The sequence below is a fragment of the Hipposideros armiger genome, unplaced genomic scaffold (assembly GCF_001890085.2).
Source record: "Hipposideros armiger isolate ML-2016 unplaced genomic scaffold, ASM189008v1 scaffold_737, whole genome shotgun sequence".
Classification (NCBI taxonomy): Eukaryota; Metazoa; Chordata; class Mammalia; order Chiroptera; family Hipposideridae; genus Hipposideros; species Hipposideros armiger.
Genome location: NW_017732087.1, coordinates 277,454 through 300,179, shown reverse-complemented (window position 1 = coordinate 300,179; position 22,726 = coordinate 277,454). Strand labels below are relative to the sequence as shown.

General features: G+C 39.9%; 1 protein-coding gene across 1 annotated transcript; it reads right to left on the bottom strand.

Moving 5' to 3' along the window:
* Positions 1–2,354: 2,354 nt before the first annotated feature.
* Positions 2,355–18,359, bottom strand: SAMD9L (sterile alpha motif domain containing 9 like). Its single transcript, XM_019627593.1, is given in 5 exon segments — positions 2,355–7,063; positions 7,066–7,524; positions 8,395–8,513; positions 14,374–14,581; positions 18,167–18,359. Coding segments are annotated over 2 exon segments (4,755 nt in total). The 5' UTR covers positions 7,504–7,524; positions 8,395–8,513; positions 14,374–14,581; positions 18,167–18,359; the 3' UTR covers positions 2,355–2,746.
* Positions 18,360–22,726: the final 4,367 nt, after the last annotated feature.

The following is a 22,726-nucleotide window of genomic DNA, read 5'->3' as shown; positions in this document are numbered from 1 at the left end:
TGTAGCCAGCAGCCAGCGTGAGCGGCCAGCAGCCGCAGTGAGCGGCCGTCCAGAAGCCGGCGACTGATGTGCCTTGCCTGGGAAGAGTACAATGATGGTGCCAACTTGGGCCAGTGAAGCTATGTCCTCCACAACTAGATTGAAGAACAAAAGGACAGCAACTTGTCTGTTCCCATCCCCCAATTCCCCAATAAAAATCTTTAAAAATAAATAAATAAATAAATAAATAAAAAATGGGAAAACCAGGGTTCTAACTGAACGTATGCACTAACTTGATGAATGACTGGCACAGTTAAGCTTGCATTATAAGCCTGTCTATTTTCTAAGTATGGATTTTGAACTTTTTTTCACTGGTTGTCTTGGTTCACTCTGTGTCCAAATCATAAGACCTACTGTAGTAACCATTTGTTATGCTGTTATCAGTTGTGAGTTAATTTACCTATGTGGGTAGAGCTGGTGGTTGATGGATGAGGTGGAGCCCTGAACAGGCCGGAGATAACAAAGACACTGAATTCATATGAGAAGGGAGTGGAGGGAAGAAGGGGTAGAACTAACACATAGTATTACAAATACTCAATCGACAATTTCTTTTCTCACTTTCAGTTTTCCCTGATGGTGGCTTAGAAAAAAAAGAAAAGGGAGAGAGTCTGAAGAAAAGAATCAATTAAAAAATATTGTTTTTATTTTTTAATGCACTTCCCTGAGCAAAAAATTGAATCCCAGTAATTTTGAAATACACGTGGTGGAAATGGAATAAACTAAAATTTAAGGCTGAGTTTTCTCTGTTTTCCTGAGGTGGAACAAGAATTCACCTTTGAAGGAAGACTAGGCATTTGTTTTGGGAAAGCATTTTTAGGATTCTTTGATTCTAGAAGAGGGAAGCAAAGAACCTCTTCTGAAATGGGGAGTTGAACTTCTCTGCGTAATAATATAAAACCTTGCCATCACTGTGGGTGGGGTGGCATATCTACATTTTATATTTCTTTTCAGAAAAAACATAATCCTTTCTGGGGACCTTAGAAGGTTTGTAGCCTAATCTACGAGTCAAGGATTCATGTAAAGGGGTTGTTTCATCTGGGAGAGTTGAGCAAGAGCCGCCCTACAACATGGCTGCTGAAAGGGGGGCTAAGGTGAGAGAACCCCCTAAGGAACCTTGTGGAGAGGGTGGGCCTAGAAACTCTGAGGATAGTCATGGAAACAGGATCGTCATGGATACCAGTTTTTCTTTCTTCTGTTATAACTTTTTTCCTCTTATGTCAAGGCTTTAGTTAAGTCTTGCTGAATACTGTAGCACCATCTTAGCTGAGTTGCGAGGGATTAAGGGCCAGGCCTATGAGCACTACAGGGAGGGTAGCCCCTTGGGAGGGCCTGCTAGCAGGTGGGCAGGGAGACTGCTCAAGAGGGAAGCAGGACTTTGGAACCACATCAGCAGCACATAGGGCTTCTAGCAACAGGGGCATGTTTGTGGGCCATGTGAGTATTGCGAAGAAATTCACCGAAACTGGCAAAAATAACCTGATAGGAAACAGATTTCCTCGTGACAAGAGGAATTGGGTTTGAAGCCTGGTGTATCTAATTTACATTATAAGGAGATATGAAGACATGGATCAATAAACATATATTTCTTAAGTAGCTTATATTAGTGTATGCTTCACTTTATAGGCAATAGATATCCCTTAAAATCCAAGCTCCAGTATGCTGTTTGAGGCTGTTCTGGCTGTGTAAGTCTAGGAACAAGCTTCTGGGATGGCGTTCCTGGTGCTGGAAAGCTGAGAACACCTATTGCCATGATGAGGTCATCTAAGGGGATGGGGAGAGGGGTTACAGTGGTCAGGGAAGACTCCCTGGTGGTTACTCGAACTGAGTTGTGATGGAGAAATCAGAATAGCCATATTTTGAGAATGTTGAATGAAAATCAGGGAATATTGACAGAGAGAACAGCATTCATGTTACACAGGTTGGGAAGTAAAGAGGGTAAAGAAGGTAGGAAATGGAAAGAAGAAGCCAGAGGCGATGGGATCTAAAGAAGAGGGGATGATAAGACTGTGTTGACAGGAGGCAAGAATGGACAAAGGCACAGATTTATCTGTAAATGGGAACAAGACGATGGAGGGAGTTCAAGCTTTGGTTCTTTGTTCTCTTCCACCTCCTAAAGCAATGTAATAAGAAAAGGGAAGGGGTACAAGGAAGTGTGTGTGTGTGTGTGTGTGTGTGTGTGTGTGTGTGTGTGTGTAGGGTAGATGGAGGACAGGAACAAAATGTTTACCTTCCACATGTTTTTATTGATACCAAGATGAGGTAAGTGGCACTGTGGTGTAGATCTCTGGGTTTGAGTTCAATAAACTAAGGAGGGGCTTCTCTTCCATATTCATCTTGTTTAAATTTCTGCTTTCACAGTGAAGAAATAATTCATGATTCAGAAAACTCATAGAGTGATAGGATTAAAACAAATTTTATTGATCTATAACCAGTAATGATATGACCCGTGATACCAATTGAAACTTCTTAATTCAATATGTTAGTCTGAAAACACATATTTAAAACATTGAATAACTGACTCTACTGTGTGCTAGGCTCTGTGTGTAGACATGTTTGGTGTCTTACAGGCCTATAATTTGGGGAGACAGAAGCAAAATCTGTGACTAAAGGTAAGCCAATAATGTCATCAAAATGCCATGAAAATAGAGAGGAAATCCAATCAGAGAGAGATACAAATAAACATATTTGAGCTGATGTATCTTCTGCATTACTTCATTACTTCTATATCATATGCCAGAGGGCCTTCAATGGAAAACCCTAAGTAGAAGGACACCCTTTCAATGTTCCCACCACTTCTGAGTGGACCTGAATAAACCGATGTCACTGGCACTTTTATTTTTTTATCTGTTCCATATTCTATGGAGATTTTCTTGCCTTCAGCAAGACCACTGAGACGATGCAGGAGGTCTTTGACTTTGGGTTTTTTCCACACATTTCCACTCTGCCAGAAAGAATTTATATCTTCGACTTTACCGCAGTACTGCTCTATCTCGGCCTTGTGAACAAGACTGTTGAGACCCTTCCTCTTCCCCAGGTAGAAAAGTGTGCTTGCCTGCTTGGACCTGCACATGCTCCTGTACTGTTTCTTGAAGGATCTATTTAAGAATAAAACATACTTTTCTATTAGTTTGGCATCTTCATCTAGCTCATCATTTTCTGGCCAGAACAGGAGACAGGCCAAGAAATATGGGTCTGGATGTTGATGACTTAGTTCTGTGAATTGCAGTACTTCTCGGAGCTGTTTTTTAAGAATACTAAGTGGTTGAATGAACCTGGAGTTGGGTTTTAGACAATTGAGAATAATGTTGGCCAAAATGAAGTTTTGTTTCTCCTTTACCAGCCGTTTATTTGGGTTTTGCTGCAGGAGGAAATTGTAGTTGTTCACTATATTTTCCATAATAGTTCCGGCCTCTTTGTGTTTTGGATTAAGATATTCTAAGAGTCCGGAAAATCTATCTGCTCTTAAAGCTTCTAGACCTTTCATGCAATACTCCTCTTTGAGTAACAGACTCTCTTTGCTTTGTAATGGACTCAAATCCAAATCGCAGAAAAGTTCCCTGTATTTACGGAAACAACGACTGATTTTATTGCGTAATGAGATTTCCGCTATTTCTTTTTGGGCATTCCTTGTTTTCAAAAGCCCCATGTAATCAGCAAAAAAGTCAAAGCAATTTTTCATATCAGATTGTAAATTTTGTAAGTAGGATGTGAACTTGCTAAGAGCCAAATCATATTCTTTTTGTGAGTTTGTAGGAATATTCCCCTTTCCTGATAAAAATTCTTCCATAACTTTTTTAGATGATTCGTTGTCTTTGTGGAAACAGGGAGTGAGCTGAAGAATCTGAATAGTATAAAGACCAACTTCTATTTCACCCAAGAAACCAGCTGTATTATACATGTCATATTTTCTTTGGGACTTCTGTAGTGACCAGGTCTCTCCTTCATAGTCTTTCCTGTCAGTTTGCTGTTGGGATTTTTTGAAAGCTCTTGAGGCGTTTTCAGCAGCTTCTAGTAAATGTTTTAGATCCTTAATGGTGATATCCTTGCAGTTTTTGTTTTCATCCAGCCACCATTTAATTTTACTTTTGTAGACCTGACCAAGTGTATCTGAGATATAGGAATTTTTAGGTGCTCTCTTTTGGGCTTGATTTGCCCAATCCAGAGCAATGTTAAAGTTCTTTTCCTTAATGTAGAAATGTCTTGCTAAGGCCTGACATATGAATGCATTTTGTGGGAATCGAATACTTCCTTCAGTCAAGACCCTTTCCACTTCATCATTCTCTAAAGCTTCGATTAATGGGGAAAACAAAGTGTCTGTTTCATCTCCATGCTCTCTGCGCTGTCTTGTAAGCAGAAGAGTTTGCACATCATGTTGAAATTTGTCTTTTGCTATTCCAGAAACATAGAATAAGTTCTCTTTTAACATCCTCAATGCAATTTGACACTTATCCAAATGATAGCTTTTTTCCAGTTCCTTTAGACAGTAAATGGCAATGAGAGGATGAATGATACGCACACCTGTGTATCTCCCGTATTCTGCAACTTCTGTGTTTATTAGAAGTGTTGAATAGGTTCCCATCTTGTCTTCCACACTTTCAGGTTCCCAGGGCGTACTAGCATTTGCGATTCCCAAAAATAATTCACAGTGTGACACAGATATTATAGAATCAGTGACATAAGAGTTGAGTAGAGCCAGGAAAGAAATGAGCTGTGCTTCCTTACTGTCAACATTCTGTCCTTTCAGGACATTCTTAACTACATTTTCTATGTACCTTTCATCAAAATTTTCTTTCACAATCATGAAGGAATAAAAGTTTTCACAGTTCTTGTGCTGCTTTTCAATTTCCTCCAGTTTGGCCTCAAAAGCTCTTTTTTCCTTGGGGGAAAGTTGGTATGTTAGTGAGATGCTATCTGCTAATTTTGCAGTTTCCTCAGGATTCTGGGATCTCATGCAGTTTAAGATAATTACCAATGTTTTCTCATACCACAGACCCTTCTCTGCTAAAATGGAGTGGATGGTGTTCTGCAGAATGTAGACAGTTTCCTGTTCTTCAAAATCATCCACTAGCAGAAGCACAGGGAAGTAATCCTGGTGGCTGGCTGCCTTATACGTAATCAGACTGGTTACTTGCTCTCCAATTTCTGCAAAATCGGTCACTTTGTTTTTCAACACGGCGCATCGGAAGTTTTTCTTTAGGTCCCAGAGAACGTGCATAGCCAATGTCGTGCCCCCACAGCCTGGATGGTGATACAGGTTGATGATTTTTGCAAATATTGGTTTAGGAGACTCTGCGCAACACTCTATCAGATCTTTAAGGTATTCATAGCTGTCTCTTTTGACAAAGTCTGAAGAATACTTTTCAGAAGAAAAATAGAAGTTCCACCAGGATACTATGCCACCTCGATAAAAGTGTTCCTCTTTTGTTTTCTTGAATTCTTGGAACTTAGATTCATTTTTCTCGATGTCTGTGTCTCTGCACTCATTTTCACAGAGAATTTCCAGTGCAGTCAAGATATCCTCTTCCTTCTTCTCTAGGATAACCGAAGAAGATCCCCTGGAGGGCAAAAATCTTCTTTGTGACTGAGTCACTGGCTTTAGTTTAAGGATAGTATTGTTTATCAACTCTAAATTTAAAGTGGAAATACTGTGGTTGGCTAATTCGTCTGCCATTGTCTGTCTTGCTTGCAGTAGATCTTTCCATCGTTCATAAATCTGTGGGTTTACACAGATACACAATATATTTTCCATTCCATTGAAAGTTTGGTAGAAAGCAGTGAAAGTTTCAATGAGTGGATCTCCTGGGCTTTCCACTGGAGAGAGTAATAGAAACACTACCAAAAATTTCCCTCTTGTCATTAGATTTTCGTCTGTGAGAAATAAAATCAGTTTCCTGACTTCAGAAGCTCTTTCTCTATGCCATAAATGTGGTTCTAGAGGCTTATACCTCTTATCACTGAAGTCCGATCTGCCATTGCAGAAAATCCAGCTGGGCTGATCGAAAAGATTCAGACTAGAAATTTTCTCCCTTACAGTACTCGTCTTTTCCTCATACTGATTTGGAAAGTGAAGGTTTGCTACTCGGCTTTCTTTGTAAGCTTTGGCCACCCCCTTGCTCTCAGATTCAGGATCAAACTCCAACACAGCAAACCATTTAATTTCCTTTAGAAAAGCTAAGTTCTTTGTTTGGTTTGGGTGACATTTATTTGTGACAAGAATGTACCAGTTGTAGTATGAATTCTCCAGTGAGTCTCGGTTTCCTATGAGAAGTTTCACCAGCTTCCGTCCTTCACTCTCCTTCTTGCTCGCCTTCACCGCATAGCCTTCCTCAGCCTCTTTTCTAGATGCTGCTAGTGACTTTAATTTTTCTGTAAAGGCTTTGAAATCCACATCCCGTTTGTTGACATTGGCCAAGATATCCTTTGAGCTAGCCCCTTCTCTCACAAATAAAGAATGACTTTCGTTTTGCTTCCATGTTCCATCTTTACAATTTTGCATCTTAATGTAGAAATACTTTTCTTTACATACAGAGTGTTTTGGAATCACATCTACTTCAATGACAAATCTGTCAGATGGCATATTGTTCTGTAGTAGGACGTCCACAAACCTTGGCTCCCTAATGCACTTCTTGGCTTGTTTGACCTCACTGTCTTCAAAATACTGTTTGATCATTACATTGAAGTGGTCAATGAAGGCATCCTTACTGGCTACCTCCACACCGACAATTTCTCCATGAGGTTTGTCTTTGACTCCAAAATGGATGGTGCCATTGGTGCGTGAATTCATACAAGCCGATGTGAATCGGAAGACTTCATTGCTAAATTTCATCTTAATGTCCTTTTCTGTGGCTGTTTCTGTATTAGTGAGGGCTTTGAACTCATGTATAGGGTCTATGAGATTAAGTGGCCCTGTTTCAGGTTGTGCAAGAAGATAATGTTCTATGTAACTTTTGTTCTCATGAAACTGATCAAAAGGATATGGCATACAAGTCAACTGTTCCGTTTTTAGCTTGTTTTTTTTTTTTTTTTAGTGACCAGTACTTCATTTAATGCACTTTCCTTCATAAGAACCAAATCTTGTTCATCTCTGGTCTCTCTGAGATCATAATCAGTAATGGATGACACTGAATTTTCCCCGTCTTTTTTTGTCTGTTGTGACTTTTTTTGGTGTTCTTTTTTGGAGGGTTTTGTGTGATCTAATTGTCCAGAATCCTGAATCTTATTTTCAGAGGAACTATTATTCAATCTGTTATACGCACGTTTTATCAAAAGTGCTGGACCCCGTGGTAGCCCCATTTCTCTAAGGTCCTGCTCAGTTAATTCCTGCAGGACGAATCCTGTCACTGCTTCATTGAGCAGAATCTGCCCATATTTCTCCTCAATCTTAAGGTCTGTGGTTACCCATTGTTTCACATGCTCTTTGGTCCAGTCTTTGGTCATTTCAGGTAGATTTACTTCTTCACTCATATCAAAGTTGCAACTTGCTTCCTTGGAAAGAGTAATACAATAAGTATTTTAGTATTACACCTTATATTGAAATCACACAGTTATGCATATAATCTTATATAAAAAAACACATATTAAATATTGTTCAAGGTTGATTCTTAAAGCTGCATGCTACTTATGTTAACTGTTTTATAGTCCCAATTAGTGCCCTTAATTCCTAGATGATTTTATAACTGTGATTATGAAATAAGCAGTAGCTGCTAGCTCGAGTGACACACCCCTTTATCCTTATAATAATTTTCCTTTCTAGGCTTAACGTGATGAAAGTTGTGTTTTTGTAACTCAAAACCATAAGCTTAAGTAATACAGAAATACAGAAATTGGTTCCCATAGCTGAATATTGCAGATAAACTTCAAAATATGATATAGGATAAGCGGAGCTGGGTTGGTGAACAAGGAACTCCATATGCAGCTAGGAAGTTGGCCATCTTTGTTACACAGTAACGAGCCAGTTGGTTAACTCATCACCTATTATCTCTTGGAACTCAAGCAGTTAGGCCACCAAGGCTGGAGCTTTGGGGGATGTGGTAGCAAAATGGATAAAATGATCAATTTGGTTGGCCCTTAGAAGTAGCAAAAGAGTTAGCTGTAGTTCAAAGTGTCCTGTCCTGCCTGAAATTAGATAAGGAAAATAGTATGAATTTTTAAGTTATTAAAACCATTTCAACCTAAAGTATGATGATATAAATTATTGATATGTGCTTTGCTGTATTACAAGAGCTGTATATCTTGGAACACACTAGAGAATGGGTTCTCAACCTTAGCTGAACGTTACAATCACTTTGAGCTCCACATTCTGAGACTCTGATTTAATTGGTTGAGGGAGTAGGAGTGGCATTCAGGCATTAGTACCTTTTGAAATTTGTCCAGAATATTCTATTGTACACATAAGGTTGAGAGCAGTCCTCAAAATGTAGTCTCTAGATCAGCAGCATCAGAATCACTTGAAAGCTTACGTGCCCACCCCAGACCTACAGAATGAGAATTAAAAAGATGAATCCATAATGATGTGTAAATCAGGGAAAACAAGAAAGTGAAAGTATTATAAAGATAAATAGACTAAAAGCATTAAGGATCAAATGAAACATTAAATTGTAAAGAAAAAAATACAAACATTTAAAAAGATTTGTAATTTTTTAAATGAAAGATTTAAGGAACTGGGTTTTAAAAAAATTAGTGTATAATAAGTCACTAAGTCTAGCCAAACTGAAAATTTGACCCATCCGTGTTTGAAAGGTTCCCTGTAAGGTCTCCTTGAGGTCAAACGTGAAGGATGAGCTAACCAGAGTTTCCACCTCCTGCCCTATGACTGGCCAGAGAAGAAACCCACTCTCCCATTTATGGTGTGAAGACCATGAGCACACCGGGATGCTTTCCCCTGTCTATAGGCGTGCAGCCACTGGGAACAGCAGCTTCCACTTGCTTGGTGAAACTTTCCCTGGCACCTTAATGTATTGAGTCCTCTTAGTCACTTGGGCTTCAGTCTGCAAGATACATGTAGTCCTGAGCCAATTAGCAGAACTATGAGCAGTTGGAACAATGATTATTATAAACATATTTCAGATGATCAATTGTGTTCACTTACAGTGTAAATGGAAGAGTCTTAGAGGTTCCACAAGAATTAATGCACATATTATAACCAGACATAAATATTATTATACCTGCAATTGTGTTATTTGTTCATTCACTCAACAAATATTTATTGAGCACCTATCATGTACCAAATATTCATTGAGCACCTATTAGGCATCATGCTCAAGAAAAATAGTGGTAACCAAAAGAGATGTGAAGTTCATAGTATTTATAGTCCAATGGAGGAAATAAAAAAAAAAGCCACACATACACACATTCAAAAAAGTTTATAACAATAAATTGTGAGAAGTGCTTTGTGTAAGACACAATAAGGGGCAGAGGACTGGGACCTGTGAGGAGGTATCACTAGGAGGAGACTGGGGACATTGGGCAGGTGAAGTTAAAGGGGCGCTAGAGTAGGGCGGGAGTCAGGTGGAGGGAGAAATCTGGGGGACAGAGTTAAGGGAATACTAGTCACCTGGGATACTACCAATGCCCTATCTAGGGGTCAATGGAATATGGGCATGGTGGTGCTCTGGCAGCAGGCAGTACATGCTCCTGCTCGCCAAGCCAAGTAGTGGTCCTGCCAAAGAGAAATTAAGCAGAGGGAATTACAGACTGGTAGATGACTCCTTGAACCTGGGACCCTGGGAGGTTCATCCTTGATCCTCCTGTCTCTTCTGCAGTGACCCTAACTTTCAACTCAGGTAAGACTGAAGAGAGAGGCTCTCCTTTACCTGTTTACAAGCACTATGTAGAGCCAATAGTGTAAGCAGGTATTAATAAACATATTCCTGATGAAAGATTTTTTTGAAGTCACTTTGGAGGAAAGGCTGTATAAAAAAGTATGACTACCATATTATTTTAAACTTTAGTCTTAAAAACTTTCATACTTTGAGAATTTGCTGAATCTGTGCTTTTTATACATTTTAATATATTTTGATCCCCATTCTCTGAGCACCTGAAGGGAAGAAGCACTCATGCCCTCAGACACTATTCTTGTCATAGTTTTTGGTGACTCAGTGCACATGTAGAGGATCATTCAAATACACTGGCCTTTCCCCGTCTTGACTGCCTTTTGTCTTATGACCTGGACCTCCACCCATCTTCACTCTCATGGTCACACCATTGACCTTATCTTAACTGTCATGAGTTGAGTTGTGACACTCCCCTCCCCCAAATTTCATGTGTTGAAGTCCTAGCACCAGTACCTCAGAATGTGAACTCATTTGAAGATAGGGTGGTTGCAGACGTAACTTTAATAGTTTACATGAGATCATTAGAGTGGGCTCTAATTCAATATGACAGGTATCTTTATAAGGAGGGAAAATATGGACACAGAGGCACATATATAGAGATAACACCATGTGGAGTTGAAGGCAGAGATGGGGATGATGCTTCTATAAGCCAAGGAATGCTAGAGATTGCCAGCAAACCACCAGAAGCTAGGGGAGAGTCACAGAACACGTTCTTCCTCACAGCCCTCAGAAGGAACCACCAATTCCTTGATCTTGAAGACATTCAGCCTCCAGAATTGTGAGACTACATATTTTTGTTGTTTAAAGCACTCAGTTTGCGGTATCTTGTTACAGCAGTGCTAGGAAATGAATAGAATTACTATTTTCAACACAGCAGCTAACGTTATCCTGTTTAAATGTAAGTGAAATCAGGGTACTCTGCTCAAGATCCTCCAATGACTTCTCATCTCACTCAGAGTAAAAGCTAAAGTCCTTCCATAAGATGCTACTTCATATGCCCACTCCACTACTTTTTTAACCTCATCGCCTCCACTCACTCAACTGCCTCTACTCCTGCCACCTAAGTTGTCTTACTATTTCTCAAACTGGCTAGTCATGCTGCTACATCAGGTCTTTGTAGGAGCCATTCCTTTCTCCTGAAATGCTTTTTCCAGATATATAGATCACACCCTCACCTACTTCAGCCCTTTATTCAAATTCAGTAAGGCCTTTCTTGGCCAACTTTTCTAAAATTTCAGTCCTTCCTCTAGCATTTTCCATCACCCTTCACTGCTTCAGTGGTTGTTTTGTTCTGTTTTTGTAGAATTTACATACTATGTATTTTACTTAATTATGTTTTTCATTCTGTCTCAGCAATGAGAATGTAACATTTGGGAGAGCAACCATCATTGTTCACTGGTGTTCACCCTTTGTTCACTGGTGAATCACTAGGACCTGACATAAAATAAGTACTCGACAAATATTTGTTGAATGAAGAAATTAAGATTTTAGAGTAGTGAAATGCTTGAACAGTTGTTCTGGAAACCTGTGAATTAGCATTGCCTATGGAACAAAAGACTTGGATTGGGAAATTTTTTTATTTCCCACCTTTATGTATTTCACCAACCCCCGTTCCCTGACTTTGGTGGCCACCAATCTGTTCTCTGTATCTATGAGTGCATTTTTTTTTAGATTCGACATATAAATGGGTTCATATATTTGTCCTTCTATGCCTTACTTATTTCACTTATCATAATTCCCTCAGTGTTCATCCATGTTGTTGTAAATGGCAGGATTCCTTTCTTTCTCATGGTTGAATAATATCCATTGTCTGTACGAGTATATACCACATTTTCTTTATCCAGTCATCTCTCAGTGGACACTTAGGCTGTTTCTATGTGTTGGCTATTGTAAATAATGCTGCAGTGAACATGGGGATGCAGATGTCTTTCCAAGATGGTGTTTTCATTTCCTTCAGATAAATACTCAGAAGTGGAATTGCTGGGTCATGTGGTAGTTCTAGCCTTAACTTTTTGAGGAACCTCTCTACTGTGTTCCATTGGTGGCTACCCAATTAAAATTCCCACCAACAGTGAAGAAGGGTCCCCTTTTCTCCACATCCTCACCAACACTTGTTATTTCTTGTCTTTTTTGATAATAGCCATTCTAACAGGTATGTGGTGATTTCTCATTGTGATTTTGAAATTTGTTCATTTTGTCATCCATTAGACCAGAACCAACTCCAGCTTATAAGTCAGCTGGTCATAATGAGTGAGAAAGGAGTTTATATTTATTTTAAGAAAAATTAGTTGACTTATGTTCTTCATGCAACAGGTATATTACAGTGACCTGATCCTCAGTTTCCTAACACGCCTCATCACCTTTTGTTGACTCGCTGACAGTCCCTGAAAGAGTGTACCTCTCATAAGGGTTTTCTATCCTAGGTCCTCAGTGAGCCAGACCTCCGCCTTCCACTCTCTCCCCCCATCCCGGGGTCTCAGCCTCTGCTATGTCAACTGCTTCACTGCTCTGGGCAAATAGACTGTCCACTGGAGAGGCTCTTACACTCTCCACAGACTCACTCTGCCCAGGTCTGAGGCAATATCTTCTCTTAACCAGAAAGCTCTCTCAGTAATTCAAGCTACCCACCCTCTCCTCTGGGCACCCCGAAGATTATAAGAAAAGCTCTAGATTTTCTCTTCTGTTTTAGCCAGAAGCAGCACGTGAAGGATTTCTTACTTATTGTCCACTGCATGCCCAGAGACTCTGTGTGTGTGTGTGTGTGTGTGTGTGTGTGTGTGTGTGTGTGTGTGTGTGTGTGAGAGAGAGAGAGAGAGAGAGAGAGAGAGAGATGTGGGGATGGTGGAAGGGCTTGTTTTTCTGCCATCTTACAGGGAGACAGTTTCCCCTCATTTTCTCCTTTATTGTTGGAATTCTGCTGGGACCCCCCAGGGACATGGAAACACCTGTTGTAAATAGGGCGAATGACATCTGTCTTTCTCAAACTGGCCTTTTTATCTCTATCTCACAGGTTCCCCCATTGCTCAAAGATGAAAACGCTTTACAACATCAAAAACTTTCTCAGCTGTCCACCTTAATGATGGAACCTGAGTAGACACATAATAAACGGAAGCTGTTATATATTTGGTAATGCTTCCACATGAATTTTGCACCATGTCTAGGTTTTGAGCATCTTATATGGTCTATGATTCATATTTGGCTAAAGCATATATTTAATTCAAGGTGACAATGATTTGGGCAAAAAGACTTTAATAAAGCCTTGACACAATTCCTTGGCACAATCAGTGTCTTCAACCTAGCTTTGGGTGATGCTTTGTTAATATTTATATAGAACTTTAGTGTAGTTCACTGTCCTGAGGGTTACAAATTTCTTTTGTGAACATTATCTGATTGGATTTACATCCTGAAGTATCAGCATATTTTATAAACACAAGGGACCTTCGTATTTGGCAAGAAGCTACATGGTGTAAATAAACAGTGAGAAGTTGTGATCAGGAAGACAACCTCAGGATTAAATTGTGTCTCCTCTCAGCCACCCTGTTTTCCCATTCATGGTGTAGGATAAAACTGTTGGACCAGACCAGTGTTGTCTTGGTGGTTGTTGTCTGTTTTTGTTCTGCTTCTTCAAATGGGTAAAGGTGCTGCTTTGGTTGGAGCTGTGGAGAAGACCTCCACCTTGTCTCCTTCATTCTGTTCTGGGAAAATGCTGAGTTCTCCTTATGAGTACATAATTTCAGGATCTAATCCCCAAGGACGCTTATTTTCTCTCTGGGAACTGATCAGGAAGTGGCAAACCAGCTGCTTTCAGGGCAAGCGCGGTGCTCAGCCCCATCTCTAGGAGGCTGGGCCTCAGCGGACCACAGGAGTTCCTTCCTCCAGGAAAGAATGCTGCAAACCTGGCAGGAGACCAGCAGGCCTCCGCCCTGCTCTGATGTTCTTCAGAATTGAAACTACAAGTTAGTTTCATTTTACAGTGTGCATGTTAAAATTATGTATTTTTTCACATAGTCTCTGTACAAGCTTGTTGTGAAGGAAAGCCTTAAATAAAGTAATTAAACTTTGGAGGGTTTAATCTTTAACTGGATGTAAATTTTGATGTCACCTTGAGTTATACAGGACAGAGTTTGGCATAGCTGTGCCTGGCTATAATTTTCTACACAGTTTGGTATGCTTCAATTCCTGATCATCTGATCTATGTTTTATTTAGGTCTTCTACTCTCATCCCCAGAGCCTTCCACCTCCAGAAACACTGCACCATGCTTGTGAGAAGGTTTCTTTATTTTAAAGAATTCTGCAGTCTGCACAAGTCACATTTAGCAATATGTATATGAAAGCAGTGAGATTTCTCATCCCTTTTAGAATCGTTTCGTTAGAAATAGCTTATGTACACTTTATCGTATATTGATTTTCAAAGTTCTGCTTTAGTTTTTAGAATTAGTTTTTACAGATAGCTTTTAAAGAAAGTTGTTGAAACAGCTGACTTCAATGATTAGAAACTTACCAGGGCTTTTCTGAACACTTCCACTTTTTATATCAACAACTTGAAATAAGTCTTCATGAAGTTCTTTGATCTGGAGCTGTTAGATTAGTTGCCTTTTTTTGCAAACTTGCAAGTCATCTTTCGGAAAGCATCTACAAGGAAGTAGAGATGTAGGCAGAACAGACCTGGTCCTTTTCTAGTTTTGCCTGAGGATGTATTTGTTGAGAACCTGTTACATCAAAAGAAATTATATTACAGCAAATGAAACTGCAATTGATTGGACTGTGGCTTAGGAATGTTTGGGGGACATATTTTCGCCTTAACTTTTAACCATGAGAATTTTCAAATTTATAGAATATTTGAAAGAGTAGTGAAAGGAACATCCTTCACGTAGCACATCTCTTCTATGTTTAAGTACTTTTCATAAAATAAATACAGAACCACAAATACGTTGTGGGCATACTTTCCCTCTCTTCCTCAACATTCCACATTCAATGTGGAGCAAATTGTATAATTGTATCTTTACAACATGCCCGGCATCTGACCACCGGCCACCACTGTCATTACTGCCACCTGGTCCAAGCCCCCATCGTCTCTGTCCTGGATTAGAGGAGTAGCTCCCTCACTAGCTTTCCTCTTCCTGTTATTGGTCCTTTGAGGGACTTCTGGAAATATCAACCAGACTGACCCTATTCAAATGTAAATAACACACCAGTATTCTGTTTAATCCCCCCCAGTGGCTTTCCATTGAACTCCTCTGAAGGCTGAGCTCATGATGAACTCCAGGGCCTCACATGACCTGGCACCCTGCTAACCGTCTGATATTACATCTTACTATTATTTCTCCCTGTAGGTGGGGTGTAACCCCCTGACTTCCTTGCTGCTCTTTGCTTCTGGCACTGCACTTATTTCCTCTCCCTGGACTGTCCTTGTATTCTTGCAAGACTTGCATGCCACACTTCCCTGAGTTTTTATCAAATGCCACATTCTCATGGAGGCATTGCTTGCCCAGCCTACTGAAAACTTCATCCCATCTCCCGCCATTTTCCAGGCTTTTGAAGCAAAATTCTAGGGCCGACTGAGTGGCTCAGTTGGTTAAGAGTTGGCTTAAGAGTGCGAGCTCTGAGCAACAGGGTAGTCGGTTCGATTCCCACATGGGCCCGTGACGCTGCGCCCAAGCTAAGCTGCCGCTGAGCTACCAACAGGTTGCAGAATGGCTCAGCTGGTGAGACCACGTGCTCCTAACAACAAGACTGCCTGTTTGATGGTGGGCTACACTCCGCCCACAACTAATATTGAACTCGGCACCTTAAGCTGAGCTGCTGCCTGGATGCTCAGTGGATAGAGCATGCGCTCTTAACAACAAGGCTGCTGGTTTGGCTCCCGCAAGGGATGGTGGCTACACCCACCGGCAACTAAGATTGTAACACAGCACCTTGAGTTTAGAGGCCACAAGCTGACGACGGGCAGCCAGATGGTGACTGGTGCCCTCCACAACTAAGATTGAGGAACAACAACCCTCCCCAATTCCCCAACATTGTGCCCCTCCCCCAATTCACCAATTAAAAAAACCAAAAAACAAAAAAACAAAAAATTCACACACACACAAAAAAAATTCTACTTATTACTTATCACAATCAAATATTCCTTATATTTTTACCTATTTATCTTGTTTATTTTCTTTCCCATCCATTACTCTATATGCTTCATGAGAACAACAACTTGTGTTTGTTTTGTTCACTGTTTTACAGGTCCTACCACATAATAGCTTCTCAACAAAAATTTGCTGAATGAATAACATATTTTCTTAGAGTAGTTAAAAATAATTAATTTTTGAAAATTCTTGAGTTAGTAATATCTGTAGGTCAAAAGACTTTGATCGCTTTGTAGGGTAATTATTTCATTTGCCTTAAGTCCCAGGCAGAAATCTGGGGAAAGCTCTACTGTGCTACCCCTTAGGCTGGAACTAACCCCAGCTTCAATCATCTGGCAACAAAGAATGAAAAGGAAGTTTTATCAAAAGGAAAGGAAATGTTTTCTTGTGCCATCTCAGTTTCATAATACCCTGCTGTGTCATTCTCAGTCCCCAAACAAGGCCATTACTTACAGGGTTTCCCCAGAGGAGGTCCTTTTCTACTCCAGGTTCTCAGTGTCAGAGCTTCAGTACCTCTGCTCTGGGAAGCTGACCTCCTGGTGATGGGCCTGCCCCTTTCCACAGACTCACTGTGTTCAGGGCCGATGCAACACCTTCTCTTAGCCAGAGTCCTCTTTCAGTAATTTAACTATCCAGATTCTAAAGACTGGATATTCTAAAGATTGAGAGGACTGACTCCAGATTTTCTCTTTTGTTGTAGCCAGTGATTACAATATTCAAATAGGGCTCACATTCTAGAAATGAAACATCACATCAGGAAATTGTCACCGCGTTCCATCCCTTCTTCTTACAGCTCTTTGGACTCTACACAGCTAGTGACTCATTGTGTGCTATTGGGAAGCTCTGTGCCACCTAGTAGGTGACATCATTCTCTCACTTTCTGTTGTTCAGATTCTGCTAATAGATACCAGGGAGATAGAAATACTCTTCTGTAATAAAGCCAGTGACATTTAATCCCTAAATCTGGACCTTTTTTTCTGTTAAATGGAAAAATTGACAGTATCTTGTCTCAATATAATATACTAAACTCTTCAATAATATCCATGGACTGATAATCACGTCAAAAGTTTCTCAACTCTCTTTTCCCCACGTGATAACAGTTGTGAACATATAATGATTTGAACTTCATTATATTCATTAATGCTTTTTAAATAGTTTGTACTTTATCAACTTTAAGAGCTCTGCATATATATTATTGGAGCTAAGTAAAGATCAAAATAGCTGTGACTGCTGTGGACAAATTTTGAGAACGACTTGACATAATTCTAGGTTTCCTAGGTGCCCTCAGCTTCCTGTTTTGAAACAATTGTGAACATAAAATTTCGTATTAGTAGCAGTAACATTAATTATTAGCAAAGGAACTAGAGGATGCCATTCTTGAGTGATTACTCCAGATATTGCCTCTCTATCTCTTTAGATATTGGACAAGAAGTACCAAGTCAGCAGAGCTCTTTGGGACAAGTGCTGGTACCCACCCACCCTGATCTCAGGGGAGTCCTCAGTAGCACCCAGATATCCATGCCTTTAAGACTTGTTCTGCTCTGCAGGACTCCTAGTGCTGACAGTAGGGGAAAGGCACTTTGGAATCCTGGCGCTTTGCCCAGGTGCCGGACACACCTACTCTGATAATCTGACGAACTGAAACCACACACAAACAACTAAAGTTTCTTTTCTGAAGTTAAGTTTTCATTTTAGTTTTTAACCACGTTGTTGTATGAGATGGATTTGAAGGAAACACTTACACAGAAAAATAGTTAACCTCCGCAGCGTGTTATCTTTGATGAAATATAAAACTGTTAATAACATCTTAAGTTACGTAAGACAACAATTTTCATAATTCCACATGACCCTTGATCCCTTTACAATCTTTTATGCTGTAATTCCTGAACTTCTTTGCATTGTTTCTCTATCGTCTTTCCCACTGCCCCACACAACCAGAAACACTCTCAGCATCCTAAGTCCACTTAAAAGGTTAGCCACTCAGTTAAACATATTGATATGTACCCATTTGATCCACTGATACTTCTAATTAATTTCAGTATTTTTACAAGTAATGGTTTGCATACAAACACATTCACTTATTTAAAAAGTACAGCTGGGGTTTTAAAAAATAGCTGTCCCTCATAAGCATAAAAGATAATGTTTGATTCAGTAACTTACCAGGATCTCCTTGGAAACTTCCTTGTTTTAAATATCAAAAACTTGAAATAGCTGCAACTTTTGCTGTCTTGTTCCTCTTCTGATGGCTAGGAGACATATAATTATAAGGGTTCTTTTTAAGAAATTAAGCCACGAAGTGTGAAGTTTCCCGGTCTCCTGATTCTCTGACTCTTGGTGAGGGTGTGTGGGAGAGGCAGGGCAGAGGCAGAATGAGGAAGTGGAAATGCAGTGAGTTTCAGTTTTGCTTGAGCATCTCTTTGAATTTGGAAGGATGTAGAATGTTAAAAAATTGACATCACAAAAATTATCAATAAAGTCAAACAATTGCTTAAAAACTATTCATCAGGCAGTTTTAAGTCATAAGAATAAGACACCATGGGGGAGGGGGAGGAGGAGGGAAGAAAGGGGTGCTCTACAAAAACCCAAAAATAGAAATACTGGGAGAAAATGAAAATCTCAGCGTGATCTAAGTGCCTGTTATGGGCTGAATTGTGTCCCTCAAAACTCATATGCTGAAGCCCTAATCCTCTGTACCTCAGAATAGGACTGTATTTGGACATAGGGTCTTTAAAAATGTCATTAAGGTAAGAAAAGGTCATTAGGGTGGATTCTAATACTATATGATTGTTGTCCCTGTAAGAAGACGAGATAGGACACAGATACACAAGAAACCAGGTGAGGACCGGGAGGAAGAAGCCACCTACACGCCAAGGAGAGAGGCCTCAGAAAAACAGCCTTGCCACAGCTGGGTCTCAGACTTAGCCTCCAGAATTGTGAGGAAATAAATTTCTGATTTTTAAGCTGCCCAGTCTCTGCTACTTTGTTATGATAGCCCTATCAAACTAATACAGTGTCCCTAAATTCTTCTGTGTGCTGGGTCACCATTTATTTCATTATCTTTTGAAAATTGACACATTGTTTTTTTCAATGTCAATAAAATGAGAGTGCATTTTCAAACTTAATACATATATAGAATATACAAGAAGGGGGAAAACATATTTTCCAAATACAGTGTCTATTTTCCTTTGTTTACTTTCTTTCATTTTTTTCTATATACACCTTTAAAATACATACATTTAATACTTGAGAAATTTTACCAGGCCCTGTAGCACATCACTTCAGTTAGTCAATGCACACTTCCCAGTAATCTGTAGTTCTAATAAGCTTTGTCTCTCTCTCCCCGAATGAGCATATTTTCATAATTATGTGCTTCCCACCCCCTTGCAGATTGGACTGCCATTATTCTCATCTAATGACATTTCTTCCTTCCTAGTGAACAAAATTGAAGCCATCAGATGGGCATTTTCACATTCTCTGTTCTCCAGGTGCGCAATCTCACCTGCACGCCTACATTCCACTCCTACTTGTCCCTGATAGAGCAGTGGTTCTCAGCCCAGACTTCGTAATAACCTCACCTGGGGAGTTTTCAAGAGCAGATACAGGATTTCTATTGGACAATCACATATCTCTAAGAAGGGCCAAGCATCGTTAATTTTTCAAAGCTCCTAAGCAGTTCTAATGTACAGCCAGGGTAAGAACATCTGGAATAAAATGAATGAATTCTTTCTGTTTCTCTTCCCTTTTCTTTCCTTCCCTTGTTTTCTCTTCCATTTTCAAACGATTCATTCCCAAAACCATTATATGGACAGAGAGAGGTGTCTGGTGGAATAATTGGGGAGTTCAGGTGGCCCAGAGCAGTAAGTCAGGCCTTTAGAGGGGTGAGCTCAGGTGGGGAGTCAGAAGCTGGACAGTGTGAAAATTGTATCCACCTGCAGGGGTGACCCAGTGTGGGAATCAGAGCCCGAGGGGGCTGAGGAGGGAGTACAGGTAAGGGGCGGCCCGCTATGGGGTGTCAGAGCTCAGGCTCGGTGAGCAAAGTCTCTCAGTGGAGGGCTACCTGGTGTGGCATATCTGAGCCCAAGGAGAATAAGAAAGTGTCCCTCTGGGAGAGGAGCCTGAAATGAAGAGTGTCAAAACAAAAATGTCACTGGTCAAAGTTAAATAGGCACAGAAGGCTTTATTCAAGACTATGGCAATAAAGGGGAGAGAGACTGAGCTCAGTGGTATGGAAGCAAAAGGTGGGAAGGTTTCTAAGCCCTGGGGAGAGCTAGTGGAAAAATAGTGACCTCTGGTGGGAAGCCGGTCAGTGGGAGATGCAGAGCACACTGAGTTCCTCCTGAGTTTGCCAACATTTTCTCTGTCATTAGGCCGTCTGGGTTTGCTAGTCGGCACCCATCTGAGTTAGGCTTCCACCTTCCCACAGAGACTGGGAGACAGGGTTGCTCTCGCTTTTGATGTTTACATTCCTAATACATGGTTCCCTGGTGCTTGCGAAAGATAATCCTGGGATGTGAAATTGGTGACAGGCTGGGAGAATATTTACATACATTTCAAAGGAGCAGAAAAAGAATTTGCAATTATATGTTTTCTGCAGTCAATGTTCTAAGAAAAGGGAGGCCTTTACTCAGATGCTTATGGTGAGAAAGAAGCCTGTACGAAGTTTAGTCGAGCTGAGGGGATCCTTAAGGTCATCTTGGTCAGAGTCAGAGCTGAGTGAGGAGAGGAGGGCACCTGTATTGGGCAGCAGATGGCAGCCTTGAGGTGGGAGATTCATTGCATAGAAGAATTGATCAAATGAGGAATTACAGAAAGAAATGAAGCCGATTTCTCATTATTGGAGAAGTGGGTTACAGATACGGAAAGAGAGTAACTTGTCACATGGTATTACAGTTGGAGACAGCTGTGAACTCACTGTTTTCAATATATTTAGATATAGAAATAAATATAGCTGTGAATGTATTGTGTAGGGTAGTTTCATTGAGAGGGGAGGGGAGATACCTCCGTAACAATGAGCACAACTAGCCCCCAGATCTCGGCTTCTACACGCTGTTGGTTTTCTGTTTGTTTTTTCTATGAAGACCCAGGGAACCTTGGAAAAATGGCTGATTCCAGGGATGGGACAGGAAAAGTATAAGATAAACTTGGAACATCATTTCTGCCAGAAAGCAAAGAAGGACACAAAGAAAGGTGGGGACATGTGAAAAGGTCTCAAAGGCCAACTTGAATAGGCTCTCACTAGCCAAATCTAGGACATTTTCAGCATTAAAATAAATAGTAAAGTAACAGATTTTAATCCACTGAATAAAATAGAAAACCATGAGTCCACACAAATATAAAAAAATCAATGAATAAATGAAAAGTTTAGTGAGAAATAGCATATTTAGATCTTTTCAAATTACCTCACTACAAAATACTTATTAATGACAAAAGGGAGAATGGCTAATGTTCCAGTGGAGAAGCCTGGTCAGTATGCCCTTTTTCAGTGATGTTTTCAAGTCATCAAGGTGAACATCATTGGTATGGATCAAATGAGAATCATGTTCTACCTGACAGGATGCAACACAGCACAGCTCTGTGATATACCTGCCAACATGCATAGCTTAAGTCTAAGAACCTTGAAACCTCAGAGAAACCTAAATTGAAGTACATTCTACAAAATACTTGTAAGTTGCCTGTGATCTTAAAAAGTGCCGAGGTCATAAATATCACAGAAAGATTGAGGAATTATTCCAGACTGGAGGAAACTCAATATAACATGTGATTCCAAATTGGGTTTTGTGTTTTTTTTTTACTATATAAAGGATGTATTGAGACAATTGGTGAAATCGGAATGAAGTGTGAGGGTAGATGAATGTAATCAGTATTAATATCGAAGTTTAGAAACATCAGAGTTAACTTCCTGATTTTGATTATTGTGTTGTGGTTATGTTTCCTTGGATCATGGTTAAAATTTCCTTTGTTAAAATATTGGAGGGTTATTGGGCAACTTTCTCAAATTATTCATTGAAAGGTTTTGTCTTTGCACTTGGTTCTAATCTGTAAGTTAGTGATTAGTGGGTTACAAGCTTGTGATTATAAAATAAAAAAGGAATCATAAAAGTAATACCTGTATAACAACACTCCCAACCCACAATAAAAGAAAGAAGTAATCTTCTGAAGTTCATTCTTTTCTTGAGTCTCATGGACTTAAGCCCAAAAGATTCCTTTCTTAAATTTACACTTTCAATTTCCCACTTTAAATAGCATCTTTCCCATCAGCGGTCAAATACATTTAGAGTTCATGGATTTTCTAAGCTATATATTACTTAATTTTGTCTGTTGGAACTGGATTGTATGTATTCATGCACTCAGCATTTTTTCTGAGATTCATAGAGGTTGATTTAAAGTAGTTAGTTTTTTCATTGCTATTTAATATTCCATTGTATGAACTTGCCCCATCTGACGTATCCATGCTTCCATTGATGAATATTTAGCATAATGCAGCTCTGAACATTCTTGCCCATGTCTTCTGATGGACAAGAGCAAGAGGAATTCTAGAGAAGATTATCTGGAGGGAAAGTACTGTTTGTTGATCATGTACATGATCAATGTTCCTAAATAATGCTAAAGTGTTCCCCAAAGTTGTCATACCAGTTTACACTGCTGCGGGTAGTAGATTAAGACTTCACCTCACTCTACATCCTTGTCAACTCTTGGTATTATGAGACTTCTATTTTTTTG